We start from the raw sequence: 17,177 nt of genomic DNA, 5'->3' as shown, positions 1-17,177 counted from the left end.
TGGGCTAACCCCGGTAGTGCTGCGCGGGCCGTCTGGTAGCCCCTCAGAAGCGCCCTAGTTGCTTTGGCGTTTGGAGCGGCTGCTCCAGCACCGAGGGCCTCCCTGTCGGGCCGCCCCGACTTTTTGATGTGCTTCGCTGCTCTGTGATCAGCAATTGCCGACGCCGGCAGGGCTCCTGAGCACGGCCGTCGCCTGTAGGCTATGCACGGGGACTCAGTGTGCGGCCCTGGTGGACGGCGGCGCTGAAAAGAACCTTGGGGACTGGGGGTGGCATCGGAGGTGACCATTGGGCAGTGGGAGGTTGCGGTGGGTACGGTGGGGGCAGGGGGCCGCTGGCAGCGCTGTCCTCGCCCGCTGCACACCTGGCGGGGGCCGTTAATTGGCTCCCCAGGAAGCGTCCCTGAACCCGGCACTGCTTTCTTCTGTGAGAGTGAGCAACGGAGTGGCCCCACGGGGAGAAAAAAATAAATAAAAAACCCACGTTAGCTTGGGTCGTCCTGAGCCAGAAAACCGTTACCAGGTGTGTGGTCTTTGTGTGAGTGATCCTGGTTGAATGCAGGACAGGCATGGGTTTCACCACGGGCATTGCATTTGGATGCAAGTCACTGAGTAGAGAAGGAAAACACAGTCGAGGTGAAAGACATAATAGCAGGACAGACTTCCCTCTGCTCTGCGTTTGTGTGGGATGCGGTGAGCTCAGATGGTTTCTGATGGCTTTTTCTGGGCTGATTAGAAAGCTACTGCTGTATCAATAGACCTTTTCTGGTCTATGGTCTGTTGAACTTCTGAGAAAGTTAGTGAAGTATAGCTGAGCCTTAAATTCTAAGGCAGGCATTCGGTTCTTTGAGGGAAGAAACTACAGTATGCATGAGGAGGTTGACCAGAGAGCCTCCTGCACCTGCGGAAATACCACTGTGGCACGTGTAAAACGAGGGGGGTACAGCTTTTGTTGTCGGCCCTCCTGGGAGAAGGTGACCCAGGGCAGGCAAGCAAACGGGCTCCAGCTGGATGATGAGCTGCAGTGCAGGTGCGCGTGCGTCAGCACAAGTGAAGAATCAAGCTGAGAGAAAGGTGTTTTCAATAAGAAAGGGAAAAGTCATCGAAGAGCTAATCCATCATCTTCGCCTTGCTCTTTTAGGCCGCCAGCATTAGTTCGTGGCAGTCAGCGACGAGGTTGTCCAGACAGAAAGGCTGCTGGCGGAGGACCCGCAGACCCAAGAGAAAAACTTGCACGCGGACACCGGAAAGGAAAGCGGAGAACAGTGAGGTAGCCACGTAACCCCAGGGTCGCCCGCCATGCCGCGGGGAGGCGGTGCTCCGATACCGGAAGAACTCAGGCGGCTGCGTTTGGGGACGCAGTCACCACGCGCGGGTTGGGGTGGCTGTTGTGCGCAGGCGGGCGCCGGGAGCTGCAAGGGCCGGGGGCCGGGCTTGGCCCACGTGCGTCGCGGAATCGGGAGCAGGGCGGCGCGCCGCGTCTCTCCCCTCCTCTCTTCTCTGGGTGGGAGGCGGTAACAGCTAGGCTGGGGCCGGGCGGCGGCCGCCCGCCATGCCTCCCGGGCTGCTGTGAGGCGCAAGGCGCAGCAACATGGGGCCGGATCCGGGCTGGGCCGCGCTGGTGTTGCTTTTCGCCGCTTCGCTGCTCACGGTCGCGGCCTGGCTGCTCCAGTACTGGCGGTCGGCGGCTCTGCGATCGCCGCGGCGGCAGGTGCCGGCGACGGAGGAGGCCGGGGCCCGGGCGCTGCTCGCTGCGCTGCTCGGTCTTCGGTCCCTGCGTGAGCAGTGGCAGCGGGCCTGGGTGCGAGCCCTCAACAGCCAGGCGCGCCGGCACGGGGTACGGCAGGGCGCGGGCGGGCGGGGCCAGGCGCCGCGTCGGCGGCGAGGCGAAGGGCGGTGAGGCCGAGGGTTTGCGTCGGCTTCGGTCGAGGAAGGAAAGCTCCTCACCAAGCACTTGGCTGTATAGTCTGGACAAAACTGTCCAAAGCAAGCATTCGTTGTGCTATTTTCGGTTTTTTTTGGCTACTGCGTGTTGCTTTCTACTGTGCTTGGGAGATGGGGTGCTGATCTTCCTAAGTCGAATATGGCTTATGAATCCCACAGCAAGTATTGTCACGGAAGCTTACGTTGCCTGTTCAGGCCTTAGTACTTCAAGAACTTTGTTGTCTCTTGTTTCTACAGAAGGACTACAGAGCGCTGATGACTGCTGTGTGAAAGAGTGTTGTGTCTTGAGTCAAGTTTAGTTGTCAAAAGAAATTGGTAGCATTGGCCTATAAGAGTATTGCGCTATTGTGAATGCGGATGGCTTGTTTGTAAAGGACTACTTACTCCTATTATATGGCTGATGTGTTTCCTTTCTAGATTATTTTTTTCTGTATGCTAGAGATTTGGGAATTGACTAATTGAATTGACCACGTCTGGGATCTGGATCTGGAAATTGACTTGTTCCAAATGTAAACTTCCTTGAGGCTTGTCATATGTATGTTGCGTCTGTCTGTTTAGAGATGTACCAGTGACCCTGCTTGTGAAGCTAGGTATCCCTTACTGCTGCTAGTATTGACAGATTTGGTTTGTCGGAGCTGTTTGACTGTGCCAGTGAGAACACCTAGTCTCTCCTCATCTGATTTTACTCTTTTTAAAGAAAGGAAAAAAACAGGAAGAAGAAAGAGGAAACAGCTGATTGTTTCATTGCGTTTAGTCATTTGCTTTGTCACCTTACGGTCTTTGTAATCTATGTGTGGCACCATGTTTCGCCTCTTCCTTGGACTTGTTAGGTTGACTTGGAAAGGCTGGCCTAGTTTCTCATTCTTTGCTACCCGTGACAAGTGAAATTGTGCTTTGTTTTAATGGAGAAATGCTGCAGCATCTGGCCTCTCTTTTCTGCCTTTGATCTAGTTGGTTAACACTATAAAATGGGAATGGGTGTTTATATCCCTTTTCAGGCTCAGATGGTGTCAGAGAATAGATTATTCAGCAGTGTTTTTAGGATGAGCTTATCCTTTGACAGGTTTTAATGGTTAAAGTACTTTGTTCCTAAAACATTTGTGGAAAAATGGGGCTTTTCACAAAGGTGTTGTAAATGTGGCGGACATATGATCAAAGGTTGAGATGTCCATCAAACTATACATTGATGCCTGCCTTTGTGGGCTTTGCTGCTCCTTCTCCATAGACTGTCTTCTGTTATTTTCATTTATTGTTGTCAATTGATTGTACTTAGTTATTGAATATGGAGAAAATGAAAAGATGTTCCTTTCAAAATAATGTAAGGAAGCTGCGATAAAAGCGAGACTGGACCTGTTGTGTTTGCGTCCTGTTTCTTTTACTGTCTGCTCAGAACAAACTCAGAAACTTTCGTTGTAGTACAAGAAAGTTGGCGAACAGTACCTTAAGAATACCGAGGGCAGGAATCATCCATGTTGCAGGTCTGACTTCTGTGACAGAAGTTAGGACTGATTGTGACCAATTGGACTATGTCCTCGATCTTATAGAAGGAGGTACAAGAAGAACAAGAAGGTGTGCTGTATAAGGTTGCTGTAGGACTACCTGCTTTAATCTGTTGAAAGTGAATCTTTGGCCTGGAATTAAACAAGACTAGATTATGCACTGTAGGATTATGCTCTTGATAGTTACGGGTAAGATAGAACAAACTTGATTTGGTGTTTAATATGTCAGCTACTATAAAACTTTGTTTTACATCTCTGCCGCCTCTTCCTCACTTTCCCCCAGTTCTGCAAGTAGCTAGGTTTAACACTGAACCTGAGGTCCACATCCTGAAAAGGTGGTTTCTTCATTGAGGAAAACCAGAATGTTGGGATATACTTGGTTTGTTTATTGTATGGAAGCTGAAACACTGGATCCTGCCGATGTTGAATCTATTAAGTCTGCTTTTTATTTTGTGACTGAAAGCAAGTTTGTTCTTGTATAGTTTATGTAGCACTGAGGGACTTGCTGTCAGGAGTGACACTTAAAATCATGAATGGCTTAGCCTGGAAGTGACCTTAAAGATCATCAACCTCCATCTCTTTTCTCATGGGCAGAGTTGCCAACCACTAGATCAGGCTGCACAAGGCCCCATCCAACCTGGCCTTGAACATCTCCAGGGATGTGGCATATACAACTTCTCCGAGCAGTCTGTTTCAGTGCCCCACTGCCCTCTGAGTGAAGAATTTCTTTCTAATATCTAACCTAAATTTTTCCTCTTTTAGTTTAAAGCCGTTTCTTCTTGTCCTACCACTGCTAGGCTGTATAAAATGTCAGTCTCCCTCCAGCATACAAGTTTCTTTGAAGCACTAGAAGGCCACTGTTTTTTGAGCCTGTCCAGGACCCTTTGGGTGGCATTCCTTCCTACTATTCTGTCAACTGCAGTACTTACTTTGGTGTCATTTGAACACCTGCTGAGGGAGCACTTGATCGCATCAGCTACATAATTCATGAAGATGTTAAAGAGTACCAGTCCCAAGATGGACCCCTGGGAGGGACCACTCCCGGTCAGCCGCCAACTGGGCTTAGAGCCCTTGACAGCAACATTGGCTACAACCATCCAAACAATTCTTTATCCACCAAATAGTCTACACTTAAAATCTGTATCTCTCCAACTCTCCAGAAGATGATGTTGCTGCAGTGAGTTGCTGTGGCTAAAAACAGTACTCTGAAGCAGGGCTTCAATAGTATTCTTGTGTTCAGTTTGCCTACTCTGTTTGCTCCTTGTGAGGAAAGGGATAGGTTTCTTTAAGCAATGTCCTTAGCTCTTTATCATGGCCTTCTGTTCTTTGCAAAATATTTTCTGTGGAGGACTGCTCTTGTTACACGGGGAAATCCTTGAATGAGGAAGAGGAATACTTCCACGGTGGAGTTTGTAATCTGATAAACCGTGGAAAGGTGGAAAATAGGAATTAGTCAAGCACATGAGCTCAGATGCTGTATGTTGGAGATAGGTTTTATTGCTGGTGGTGTTTTTGGATTTTTAATTGGGGTGAAATTAGCAGAGAGGAGTGAAAAGAAAAGCGAAGTCTTGGTGATGAAGAAGGTTTAACACTCTCTTACAGTTAACAGGTATTCAGAATAATTTTGCATTCTCAATCAGGCTTGCCTGTCTGAAGTTAGTGTTTGTGAGCCTGGACCACTGTTTCATTTCTCTGCCTGGACAAGCCAGAATTGCAGTGTGGACATGTTTGTGTGCTGGTTGGGTTCATGGAATTGGACTAGAATGTCTCTGGGGCCCTATGTTAGACTTGTTCATCCTCTTTGAAACTACCTGTGATACCTTGTCCACGGGGAACTAACGGAGTTCTCTTTTTGTAGAGTTCAGTGCAGATCACATTTGAAGAGGGTCCTCAATTACCACCAGCAGCAAATATAAGCTGTGTGACTTGCAAAGGCCAGTCAGGTCACAGCATGGTAAGGCTTTGTTGTTCTGAATTGTGCCATGTTGGGTTTCTCTGCAATCAGTCTTGTATGGGGATTGTCAATGCCCACATGATGGGAATGGTAAACCTGGGGGAAAGTTGTGGGCTGGGTCCATAATTTGGTTCAGAGATTGCAGCTCAGGGACTATACGTTGGTGAACTCTGTGTGAGCAGTGGATGAGATCCATCTGATAAAGTTGAGACGTAGGGATGCTGAGCCTGAATATCAGGGCACTGCAGTGCAGAGAAGAGGGCTTCTTTGTCGATAATCTTTATTGGCTCATGTATGGAGTCTTAAATGACATATTTAGAGTGCAGAACTGGGGCTGGCAGACTGATGTTTCTGTCCTGCCTCAATAGGTTAATTTTACTTATTGCTTTTACAGATTTTGCCATCTCAAATCTGCATCTCAGCAAGGATATAAAATTATCAATTTCCTTTTCTCTGTAGGTGCTGTGTTGTCATCTGTCAGCTGAAGCTGTGAAGTTCCCTGTCTCTGTCACCCAGCAGTCTGCAGTTGCTGTTTCTGTGGACACGTATCATGTCACTTTGGCTCTGCTCCAGGCTGAGGTAATAGTTGTAAAAAGTTTGTTGGTTTTCTTGTTCTACGTAGCCCAATGCTGAAGGAGGAAGGGAGGACTTGGTGTAGTGCAGCTGAAGGTCTTATTGTGCCAGAGAGAGAGCCAAGTTATTGCTACTGTCTGGTGGGCTACTAAGCATTTCCTGATCAGCGTGCAGAGTCCTGTTTTATGAGCATTGTTCTGCAGATCTTGGATATTTAACATCATATTAATAAAATCTGGGACCATAGAGATGATGTATGGCGGTGTTCTATACTTGCTTTTAAAAGATCTGCTTGAAAGCTGGAAGATCCACAAAATTCGAAACTCCGTGCAATGCGATAAATAGGGAAATATTCTGTCCTGTTATTGGTGTGAAAAAGAAATCCACTGTGAGGAATGGTTTACTTGCCAGGACTCCCCTCAATACATTCATTTTGTTTCTGTGTTGAATTTTTGGAGATGGAGATGTTTTTCCCAGAAAAAGGAACTGAAATTGCAATGGGTGGTAACTCCACAGTTGCTTTCTGGTTGGATTTGCTTCTCCAGAATTTCATTTTTCCCTCAAGCAGAAGGATTTCTTTGTCTTGGTGGCATCTTCCTTGGATACTGCTTGCTCTTTGGTGCTATCGGAAGAGATGGTAGAATTAAGAGCAGTTCTACAGTGTGAGGCCAGTCCCACGCTGCTGCAGATGTTACAGTTGGAAAGTTGTTCAAGAATGTTTTTGCTCTTAAAAGCTTTAATAAAATTTTCTGTGTAAGTTTACCAGATCATGCTGGTTTGTTCTTGTGTCTACATAAGAGTTCTTCATTCCTTCTGATTATCTCCTTTCCTTCCTTGGTGTTTAGTATGCCTGCTGCTGATCTCGTTGTGGCTGTGAATTGCCATAATTGTTCATCTTTCCTTAGTCTGTAGAGGCCGGGTCAAGACCAAGTCGCTTCTCTACTCGTTGGAATTTCTCCTCGTCTGTGTCTGTTGAAGTTTTGATTTTTGTGTGTCTGATGATCAGAATACTTCAAGTGCTTCTGTCCCAAATTTGTCTTGCCTTTTCTGTTAAACCTCTTGCCAGTTACTTGTCTGGCTACTCTGTCTCAGATCTCTTACTTTCAACTCAAAATTGTGTATTCCAGGTAAAGAAATGTTCAAAAGCAGTTTCTTTCGGTTACTTTTGTTGAACTGTGTTCTGTGTTAAATTTAAATTTTGTTCCATTGTTTTTAATAGCGATCTTGAGTTGGGAGTTTTTCCTCTGTCGTTTCATTTGTGTGTTGTATTAATGATACCTTTATTTTGTATGGATGTGGAACTTTTCAACTGAACTACAGAATACTGTACAGGCTGTGTTGTTGTTGCAGACTGTTGGTGACCTGAATGAGTTTGCAGACTAAGGATGATTTCCTAGAGACTTTAGAAATGGTTCTACTTATGTTTGACAGTGGTTAATGACGTAGCTCCACAAATACAATGTATTAGTACCCAACTTGCTTTATCAGATTGTCTTGGGGGCTTTTTCTTCAGCCAAAGAAGTAAGGTTTTTTGTTTTTTTTTCCTTTGATGATGTCTGGACATCCAATGGCAGTGAGGAAGCTGGATATGGAGTGATGAATATTCTGTAGCCAGTTACTCTCGGAAGCCCAGGACCACCTATGTTCTTCCTTGTTTTTTTTTATAGCTGCAATAATGGGGAGGCCCTTTTAGTTGCTGAAGATGAAGCAGGGCAAGAAACACCAAATGAAAACAGAGCGTTCTAACTGCATATTTGTTCTGGGTCAGGTGGAGATCCACTTGGAGGAGATACAGAATCAGGGTCTCCTGGTGTCATGGACATTCAAGGACAGACCAGACTTGGATCTTTCAGTTCTTCCGAGACTTCAGCCTTGTGAGGTAAGCAAACAGGGAGGCTAAACTCAGAGGGAAGAGGGAAAGTGCTAAAGGAGTGCATTCTTAAAGAGAGCTAAAGCAGTTCTGATACCTGCTTTCTGAGTTTTGCATAACATCTGAACTCTGAATAGAGTCTACGTAGCAAAAAATGCTTCCTGTCTATGTAGGTTCTACTGCTGTTGCCAATTGCAGAGCTGCAAAATGAGTTGGAGTATTTTATTTTACTTTTTGGACTTGTAAAGCTCAGAACTTTGAGTTCTGAGTGTTTTTGGCTTGATGAGCTGAACACAGATGTGCTTGCAACTCAGGGTGTTTTTTTTTTTTTTGTTTTGTTTTGTTTTGGTTTGGTTTTTTTTGTTTTGTTGTTGTTGTTGTTGTTGTTAGTTTTATTGAAATCCTTGTCTTATCCTTAGCGGATGTAGGAATTTGGCTTTTATGAAAGTGGTGGTGGTACTGTTACATGAGGTGGCAAGGATACAGTAAGCCCTAAAGGCTTTATTGTCAAAATTTGCAATAGGGAGACTACAGATGTAAAGGTCAATTTATCTTGCTTATATAGCCTGTTTTTGCCAGTAACTATTACAGCAGCGATTAAGCGCTGGGGAGAGGGTATACAGGACAGAAGAAGAGTATGTGGGAGGGTATTTCTGGGAGAAGGGCTGCTTAGCGTCATGGAGGCTTTAGAGGCAGTTGCAGCTGTTTAAGGAGAAAAATTGTCTGCCTCCGTGTGACATTCCTGCATTTCCTTTGGATTTGTGGAGAGAAGAACGAAGGGAAAGCGGATCTGTCCACCATAAAGGATCTAATCGAGGATACTATTGTCAGCACGCAGCCAGCCATGATGGTGAATCTGAAGGCTTGCACAGCTGGAACTGGCACAGTAAGATTCTCTTCCTGTAGCATTCTCGTGCCTTGTATGCTGTGCCCTGAAGTGCTTTGGAGGGCCCAGGCTCATTTTTAGACAGCAGTCACATTCTTAACAATAATTGGGGTATTGTGGCACAGGGAGTGGGGGGGAATTAGTAGGGAGAGACCTTTGGCGTGTCGCCTTTGGTTCCCCCTTCAAGTAGTCAGAAAGCTCATTCCTATCTGTCTCTTTTCGTGTCTACCCTAAATTTCATGTCTGAAATGACATGGGGGCCCACCGAAGGTTGATAGCTTGTGGAATCTGCACTACCTCTAGGTGGCTTTGTGGATATTCCCGTGAGGAGCATTTGTGAGATGTAAGCACAAATGTTATGTGTCTTACTGCTATCTGCTGAAAAGCAAATGGTAAGTCATCAGTCTTCCTCTCATGATTCCTCAGGTATCCAGCAGTAAGGTGACCCAAGAGTCTCCATACAGTGTAGTAGAAGCCCCTCTGGGTTCAAAGCTGTTGCTCCGGAATCTTCGTGTGCTGAACTTAGGCTCACAGAGGAGTGGAGGTAAATGTGAAAACGCTGCTAAGCTGAAACAGGGCAAGTGTGGAGGTAGCAAGGTTAGAGCAAGTGGATATTTGTCTTGAAATGGAAATATGTGTGTGTGAGCTCTGCCTTGTATTTACAGGTGCATACATGTTCTCTTTCTCTGTTGCAGGAGTTGGGGAGATACGCTGTGTTGCAGAACTAGACAGTCCCCCGCAACAGAAACGGACAAGGCCAGTGAGAGCTGGTAGCACTGGCATTGCTGCAGAGATGGAGTGGAATGAAGAGCTGTTTCTGTAAGTGTCTCCCACCCTCCTGGCAGTTGCAATAAAGGCAGACTAGCATGACCTCTTTGTGGAGGTGATGTCTGCAGTGCTGGTGGCGTGTGTTTGCGCTGCTGGTGTACCGGGCTGCAAATACTAGTGATTGGCCCCAGCTTGCATGCGTATTTCCTGCTTCCTTGTATGGTGTGTGTTTTAACTGGATGGGCAGAAGTGCTGATTGTGTGGAGTACAGGGGCAGGAGCACTTAAATTTCTAGACAGTTTTAGTAGCTTGCTCTGGAAGCTTATGCAGCCCAACATGGGACATAAGCTCTCCTCACCTTGCTGCTCCTTCTTAAGGCCTCCAAAACAAGACACGCATTCCAGAGCTTTGGAAAGATGATTTGAGGGAAGGAAAATATTAAATGAACTTGTTTACACTGCGGCATTTCTTCAAAGACTGCTTAATCCCGGTTCTTCTGTCTCTGTTTCAACAGTGAGTTAGGGCCCAGAAGTAAGGAGCTGAAGTTACAGGTGCTGGGGAACAGCTGCAAAGGGGAAGGTAAGTATGAACAGCCAAAAAATGGATTCTAAGATGAGATGACAAAACTGCCTAAGGAACTTGTTGTGCTTTGAGCCAGTGATTCTTCTATGTCACATGTTATGTTACAAATTCTGCAAGGGATTTCCGTATCAAACCTTATATGAGTCTGTGTGTAAAGTACCTCTCAAGTCAGTTGTCTTTACTGCGGGTCATGGGACCCTTTAACTTTCTTGCCTGGAAGCAGTGAGAGGGATGCAGACACTTGTCCACGTGTATTGGAAGGACAGGGCAGAGGCTCTTAATTCTTTTGGACTTGTGGTCAGAGTACAGACAATTGCACATTTTTGATGGGGGCTACAAAAATACAACTTGTCTAACATTTGTTTTGTAGATCAGCAAAGCAGAGCCTCTTCTGCTGAATCTGGGACTTACTGGAATTAAGGCGATCTGCTTTGATGTCCCGTGGGTCTAGTTTCCAAAAGCAGATGGACCCTGGGAAAGGTCTGAGGTGCTGAGAAGTCATGTGGTTTTTCTTTTCTTTTTTCCTTTTGCAGATGTGCTGCTGGGACATACTACTCTTTTGCTTGATTCTTTGGGCAAACAGCCCTCTGGGAGACAGGTGTGCTCGCTGGCCTCAGGAGCTGGGCAACCACTGGCAGCTGAAGCTACCATTGTATTGGAGGTGAGCTGATGACTTCGTAAGCTCTGTGAGTGCATGCTCTAGAAATATTTGTAATGTGAGACCATAGCTGGAAACCAAAGTGATTAGGTCTGAGCCTGTTGCAGGGGACTAACAGAGAATGTCTGAGAATGTGTCACCTCACCCTTAGTCCCTGAGCTTCCCTTCCATTCAACAGACGTTGCGGTGAGGATGGCTCCTTAGTGTCCAGAGCGGTAGCTTTTGTTGTTTGTATGCCCGCCTTTCATTCTGGGAGGAGGGTAGTCCCTCCTGAGCTGTGTTTTATTTTTTGTAGCTTTTATACCAGGATTCTTCTGCATCTCTGAATGCTCAGCATGCCACATCTCTGCATACCAGCATCACCCCCACAAAGAAGGTGGAGATGGACCGGACCATCATGCCTGACGGCACCATTGTGACTACTGTCACCACGATTCAGTCCCGACCCAAGGTGGATTGTAAGCTGGGTGAGGCTGCCCTGAGATAGGAGTCTTGTACAGGTGGCTGTTCAGACACCGAATGTTGGGTTGTTGTGGACTTGTATTTTAAGGATGAAGTGGGTGAATGGTGCTTTTGGCTTTCAGATTATTGTCCTGTGGCTGTCTGGAGATTAGTAGGAAGCATTGAGGGGAGGGAACTGACATATTGATGTATCTCCTGTATTTGGAAAGAGAGATCAGAGGGATGAGCCTCTCTGACATTGAGGGTGGGACTTCTGCATGATGTTGGACTAAACATTTTGGCTTTCTTACTCTGTTTTCTTCACTGCTAAATGAGTTGTGCTCTGTGTACTGAATACAGGCCTGAAAACCTGTTGCCCTTGCTTACCAGTTGTTGCTGCTTGCAGTCTCGGCCTGATGTCTTGGTGAATGTAGTGCTGGTTATTTAGTGAGGTAGGGTTGGGAAACAGCACAAACAAGGGCTTGTGACAGGGCTGCTTTGCGTGTCATTCCAGTTGCTTCTTACTACTTGACTGCTGCAAAGCCTCATATCGGCAGCCTCTGCAGATGTTCTGTGTGTGTGTATGATGCTGTGTGTGTAGGGGACCATGACAGTGTGATGAAGCTGCCTCAAAGCTGCCACTTTCTTTTGTCTCTGTGTCTTTTCCTATCTTTCACTACGAAGATTCACCTTCAAGGTCACCATCCAAGGTGGAAGTGACAGAAAAGAAGACAACAGTGCTTTTGGAAAGCAGCTGTCCTCACAACTCCTTGTCCAGCAGCAGCCGTAAGTGCTTGCGAAACAGGGCTTCTTAGTGGCGCAGTGATGTTTCTTAGCCTTTCTCAGTAAGAGGCTGTCTGAGTGAGAGTTGCTGAACTCATCTGCATTTGCTGCAGAAGAGAAAGTCCAAGTACCTAAGGGAAGAAGAGAAATAAGGGATGGGAGGGCAGGACGTGGAAGCAAGTAAAAGAAATGCTTCTGTGGCTCTCTCATCTGTTAATCTCAATGTTTCCTTGTCTGACAAAAACATCTCCAAAGTATCTGAACCCAAAGAAATTTGCTCATGCTGTATCTCTGTACTTAGTGTTTCTGATTGTCTCTGGGACAGGGTGCTTAGGCTCTTTGGATGCTTTGTGGCCAAGGCTGTGTGACCTCTTGTAAGTCTTTGGAAGTTTTTTTTAAGTGGGAAATGGGAAAGGTATTTTAATAATGCATCTATTGGGAAATCAAGCTTAACAGGTGCCTAGAAGAGATGAGAACTCTGTGGAGCATCCTTTCTTTAATGTCTTTGAGCAAATCTATAATAAATTCTGCTATCTATTGTAACATACATGCAGTAGCCCATTAAAAGCATCATGGTCATTAAGTGAGCTCTTGCCTGTGTTGAAGGACACTACTTCAAGTGTTGGTATCTTTCTTGTGCTCAGGAGACAGCCAGATGCCCAATGGCTTGGATCCAGTGGCTGAGACGGCAATCAGGCAGCTAACTGAGACAAATAACAAGCCTGCCAAGAAGACCCCAACAAAACGTAGCACGCTGATCATCTCAGGAGTTTCCAAGGTGTCTGGCAGTTAGAGGTCTCCATTTTCATTCTGGGAGGTTGTTTCTAGGAATGTGTGTGTGAAACTGCCCTGTCCTCTAGGGAACGATGAGGAAAGATCCCATTGCAGGGGACTTGCTCAGCAGAACCTTTTTGCTGCTTTCTTGCAGCTTGTTCTTATTTCCCAGCAAACATCAAGGTCACCTCGTTAGTCTGCAGGGCAGCTGTCATGGGAAGCTCACAAAGCATGGCAGGAGAAGAGGAAGCTGTTGATGTAGCCAATTGGGAAACCTCATGGAGAATCTGAGTTGTCCTGGGACTTTCTTATGGGAGTGAGGGAAGTATTGCAAAATGTAGTGGAATCAGGTATCTTCCAGTATGTTTCGGCAAAAAAATAAGTGACCATTGTATGTCTGTGCTTTCTAGCATGGTTGACCAAAACTGGAGATAAATGCAACGCTTTAGATCTTGTCTTCCTGTCTGACCCTCTAACATCCTCCAGGTACCTCTTGCTCAAGATGAAATGGCACTTTCTCTGGGTTATGCTGCATCCATGGAGGCCACAGTATATGGAGATACTGGGGCAGTCTGTGCATCTGACCAGGTGCGTGATTCCACTGAGTCATCACAGCTGCTGGAAGCATCACCATCAGAACAAAGAGCCAGTCAGGAGCTGGATGAGACGACGCGATCTGACATCTCTGAGAGACCGTCTGTGGAAGATGTTGAGTCTGAAACTGGCTCCACGGGAGCCCTTGAGACCAGGAGCTTGAAAGATCACAAAGGTGAGGGTGAACTGTTAGCCAGTAGCTAACGTCAGCTTGTTGTCTCTGAGGAAGAAGTAAGACCTTTGCAGCTTGCATATTCCCAAGACAGTGTTTCGGCCTCTGAGTTTTCAGATGAGACACGTATCTGTCAATAGCGATTCTTCCTCTAAACTCTGCTGCTGTGGTGCAGAGCTGCAGACTGTGTGGACCTTGATACGCTCTGTTTTCTCCATTACCATCAAAGTAGCTAGCACCTCTGGCCTGCAGTACTATAGTCCCCACAGGCTCCCAGCTTTTAAACAGTGAAGGGTAGGTCTGCCATGACTGAGGTGCTGTTCTGGAATATCCAGGTTTGTGTCAGTTGGGCAGACTGCATGACTTGGATTGGTTTGCTTGAAGCCGTGATTGTTTCAGTTTGCTACAAATTCCCTAAGCAAAGGCAAGCCAATAATCTGTTTCTCAAAATCGTGTTGGTCTTTTGTTTGCATATCAGGTGAAAAGGTATGTGGCCCAGATGCACAAGAGACCTGGTGAGCTGGGAAAAGAAGGAAGAAAAACAAGGAATTGTGGAATTGCTCAGGTTGGAAAAGACCTTAAAGATCAAGTCCAACCGCAACCTAACCATACTACCCCAACTCTTAACAACCCTCGCTAAATCACATCCCTGAGCACCACATCCAAATGGTTTTTAAGCACATTCAGGATGGTGACTCAACCATGTCCCTGGAGAGCCTATTGCAGTGCTTAACAACCCTTTCAGTAAAGAAGTTTGTCCTGATATCCAACCTAAACTTCCCCTGGCACAACTGAGGCTGTTTCTCCTCGTCCTGTCACCAATGAGAAGAGACCAGCCCCGCTTTTGCTGTAATCACCTTTCAGATATTGGAAGAGAGCCATAAGGTCTCCCCTCAGCCTCCTTTTCCCCAGACTCAACAGCCCCAGTTCCTTCAGTGTCTCGTCGTAGGCCTCTAAGCCCTTCAGCAGCCTTGTTGCCCTTCTTTGGACCTGCTCCAGCATCTCAATGTCTTTTCTGTACTGAGGTACCCAAAACTGAACACATTATTAGAGGTGAGGCCTCACCAATGCAGAATACAAGGGCAGTATGACTTCCCTAGTCCTGCTTACTGTGCCATTCCTGATACAAACCAGGATGTCATTGGCAAAGAACCCCACTATCTATAGAAAATAGTGTTGTAGCACTGAATAATGGGCAGGTTTTGGATATGCCTTTGTGTTCCCTTTTGGGGCTGCCAGTGAGCAGCATTTTCATCCTGTCCTGCCTCTCTATGCCTTCAGGAGCCATCGCTGTTTTTTTTTCTTCCAGATTTGCGCATATTGTGAAACTGCAAACAGTTGTGCTGAGAGTGTGATGACCAGCTAATCTAGATGCCCATATGATGGGCTAGCCCAAGAAGCGCTTTCCCTGTTGTATGTGTTGCTGTGGATATCTCCACACTGTGATATTCCCAGTCATTTTCCACATCAGTCTTAACTTTAATTCTTCATGACTCCTCTCAAGTAGATGGCTGCATAAAAGGAAGCTTATGTACAGGAGGTGTGTTTTTAGGAAAATAGCTTTGTATTGCAGTCTGTGCTGAATCTGGACTTTGCCTTGCAGTTGGAAGCTAGGACTCGACCTGTGTGCCTTTGCTGATTGGAATGATGGTCTCTTGTTTAAGAGTGGCCAGATAGCAGTGTGTATTTGTCATCCCAGAGACTCACTAGTGCAGGACGCCACCATGATTGCTATCTTCTTTCTGTCTTTGCAGTTAGCTTTCTTCGGAGTGGTACCAAACTCATCTTTCGGAGAAAGAGCAAGCAGAAGGAAGCTGGCCTCAGCCAGTCACATGATGACTTGTCCAACGTCACCGCTGGTTCTGCCACCAAGAAGAAAGCTGGCAGCTTCTCCCACCGCCTCATCAAACGTTTCTCCTTCAAGTCTAAATCCAAACCTAAGACTAGTGACAACACAACAACAGGTGAGAACTGAATGAAGGAGAAGCCAGCTGGAAGGATTCAACAGAAATTGTCTTCTCTTCTCTCGTCTTTCCACTCCACTGGTACCTGTGACCTGCAGTCCAGTTCCTTACATCCTTGTTTGAGGGAAGACACCTTGGTACTTGACACTGTCTAGAGAGTGAAGGTGATGAACCCAGGGTTGAGGCTGCTTAACTGTCTTTGCTCGGCCTTCTCTGACTATTATGCTCTCTCAAAAAAACCTAGCTGATACGCTAATCCCCATTGGAGTCCCAGGAGCTGAAGAAATGACTCTGTCTGTGTAGCTGTCCAGCTTCACTAGGTGTTTCCTTGAAAGAGGGGGCGATTTTTCAAGTGACAGCCTCACTTAAAAAGTGAGAATCTGCTAAGGTATCCTCATTTTTCAAGAGCTATGGGTTGCATAACCCATAATAATAGCAGAATTCTGCACCTCGCAGAATTCTGATATTGAGAAAGGATGGTGTGGTCATGAGCCATTCACATGTTGCTCTTGCTTGGTGCAGAGGCTTGTTGCCTGACTGAGGTGTGTGATGCGTTGTGGGGTGGTGCATTCTTGGCCTAAGAGCTGTGAGCAGAATGAGATACTGTTCCCCTATTGGAATGGCTTCTGGTTCAGAGGGTGCTGAGGAAGCCTGCTTTCTGCGCTCTACTGATGAAGAAAGGTGTCTAAGGACAAGGAAGTCTTAAGCACTAGACAAGTTTTCTGTAGAAGGTGGAGTCCTTGCAAAGTTTGGTTGCTGCTCTTGGTGTGCCGCCTGATGACGCAAGCCTCCTGTATTTGTGTTCTGGAGTGGGGAAGGGATCTTGTTGCATGCATGTACCAGCTGTCTTCTGTACGAGTGGAACCCTTTTCCTTGTGTGTAGCTGGGGCTTCCCCAGTGTTCTGCTGGAAGATGGCAGAAGCTGTCATCTGGTCCTGCACTGTGCGTGGCCTCGTTCTCTATCAGCCCTCGCACCAATGAGCAATATCGTGCTGGAGTTGGAAAGTGAGAAATGTGGCAATACCAGCAAAAGAGCAGTGTGATATGAAACCTTAAGCTGTGTGGCAACACAAGTGAGGAGCTTACATGTTTTCACAGAGGAAAGTATAGAAGGAGCCTTTCTTGGTGGTATTAGATACTCTCCTTCTTCTTAAAAATGTCTTTTTCTGTGTTTAAAGTGGAGGTGTTTTTGCAGTGGGTGTTTCTTGAGAGAGAGCTGCTTGGGGGAAAATCAACTGCTTGCATGGGAGTAAACACTGCCCTTCCAAATTAATGTTTTTCCAGTCTCCTGAGATGCATGCATTAGTGAATATTTGCAGAGGCCCAGTTTGGATGAGTGTTACAGTGCTTCCTGAGGAAATGATAGTGCCCTGTCAGAGTAGATGGTTTGAATGTGGAAGCTCTTTCTGTTTTGTGGGTTGTGGAGTCAAGTGAACGGAGCAAAAGGGAGGAGGAAAAGCCTCAGAAGAGAGATCATGTAGGCCTGGCTGAGTTTTCTAGCTGCTCTTTTCTGTTAAAATGTATTTTGAAACTATCTGTGACACAGTGCATCATGTCAGGACAAAACCTAGGTTACTGATAGGGCCTTGTGCCATTTCTGAGGACTGCAGTGTGCTTGGTAGGTTGCTGTAAAGGGATTTATCGGTAGGAATTTAGGGTGTGTCTCAAAAGTATCTGAAAATAGGGAAGACCATAGTCACTTAGGCTTGGATTTTAAG

The 17,177-nt window shown here is 46.4% G+C and overlaps 1 protein-coding gene across 7 annotated transcripts in view; it reads left to right on the top strand.

The window, feature by feature from the left end:
• The first annotated feature begins 327 nt into the window (after window positions 1-327).
• Window positions 328-17,177, top strand: part of C2CD2L (C2CD2 like) — a 22,589-nt gene continuing 5,739 nt past the window's right edge. For 3 of the 7 annotated variants that reach the window (XR_006171027.1, XM_042831881.1, XM_042831879.1), the window contains exons 1-14: window positions 1,589-1,834; window positions 5,299-5,394; window positions 5,854-5,973; window positions 7,736-7,846; window positions 8,607-8,723; window positions 9,150-9,267; window positions 9,419-9,542; window positions 10,006-10,070; window positions 10,607-10,734; window positions 11,027-11,198; window positions 11,857-11,958; window positions 12,600-12,733; window positions 13,216-13,498; window positions 15,250-15,459. Coding sequence is in view for 6 of the 7 variants with exons in the window: in XM_042831881.1 (XP_042687815.1) it covers window positions 1,589-1,834; window positions 5,299-5,394; window positions 5,854-5,973; window positions 7,736-7,846; window positions 8,607-8,723; window positions 9,150-9,267; window positions 9,419-9,542; window positions 10,006-10,070; window positions 10,607-10,734; window positions 11,027-11,198; window positions 11,857-11,958; window positions 12,600-12,733; window positions 13,216-13,498; window positions 15,250-15,459 (2,026 nt within the window). In the remaining variant the exon portion in view is untranslated. The other 4 variants (XM_042831882.1, XM_042831883.1, XM_042831880.1 and 1 more) reach the window with 4 other exon arrangements.

Source organism: Centrocercus urophasianus, unplaced genomic scaffold (assembly GCF_019232065.1).
Source record: "Centrocercus urophasianus isolate 14NV4802_14NV808 unplaced genomic scaffold, USGS_Curo_1.0 seq_37, whole genome shotgun sequence".
In the NCBI taxonomy this organism is placed as follows: domain Eukaryota; kingdom Metazoa; phylum Chordata; class Aves; order Galliformes; family Phasianidae; genus Centrocercus; species Centrocercus urophasianus.
This window is presented reverse-complemented; position numbering and strand designations above follow the sequence as displayed.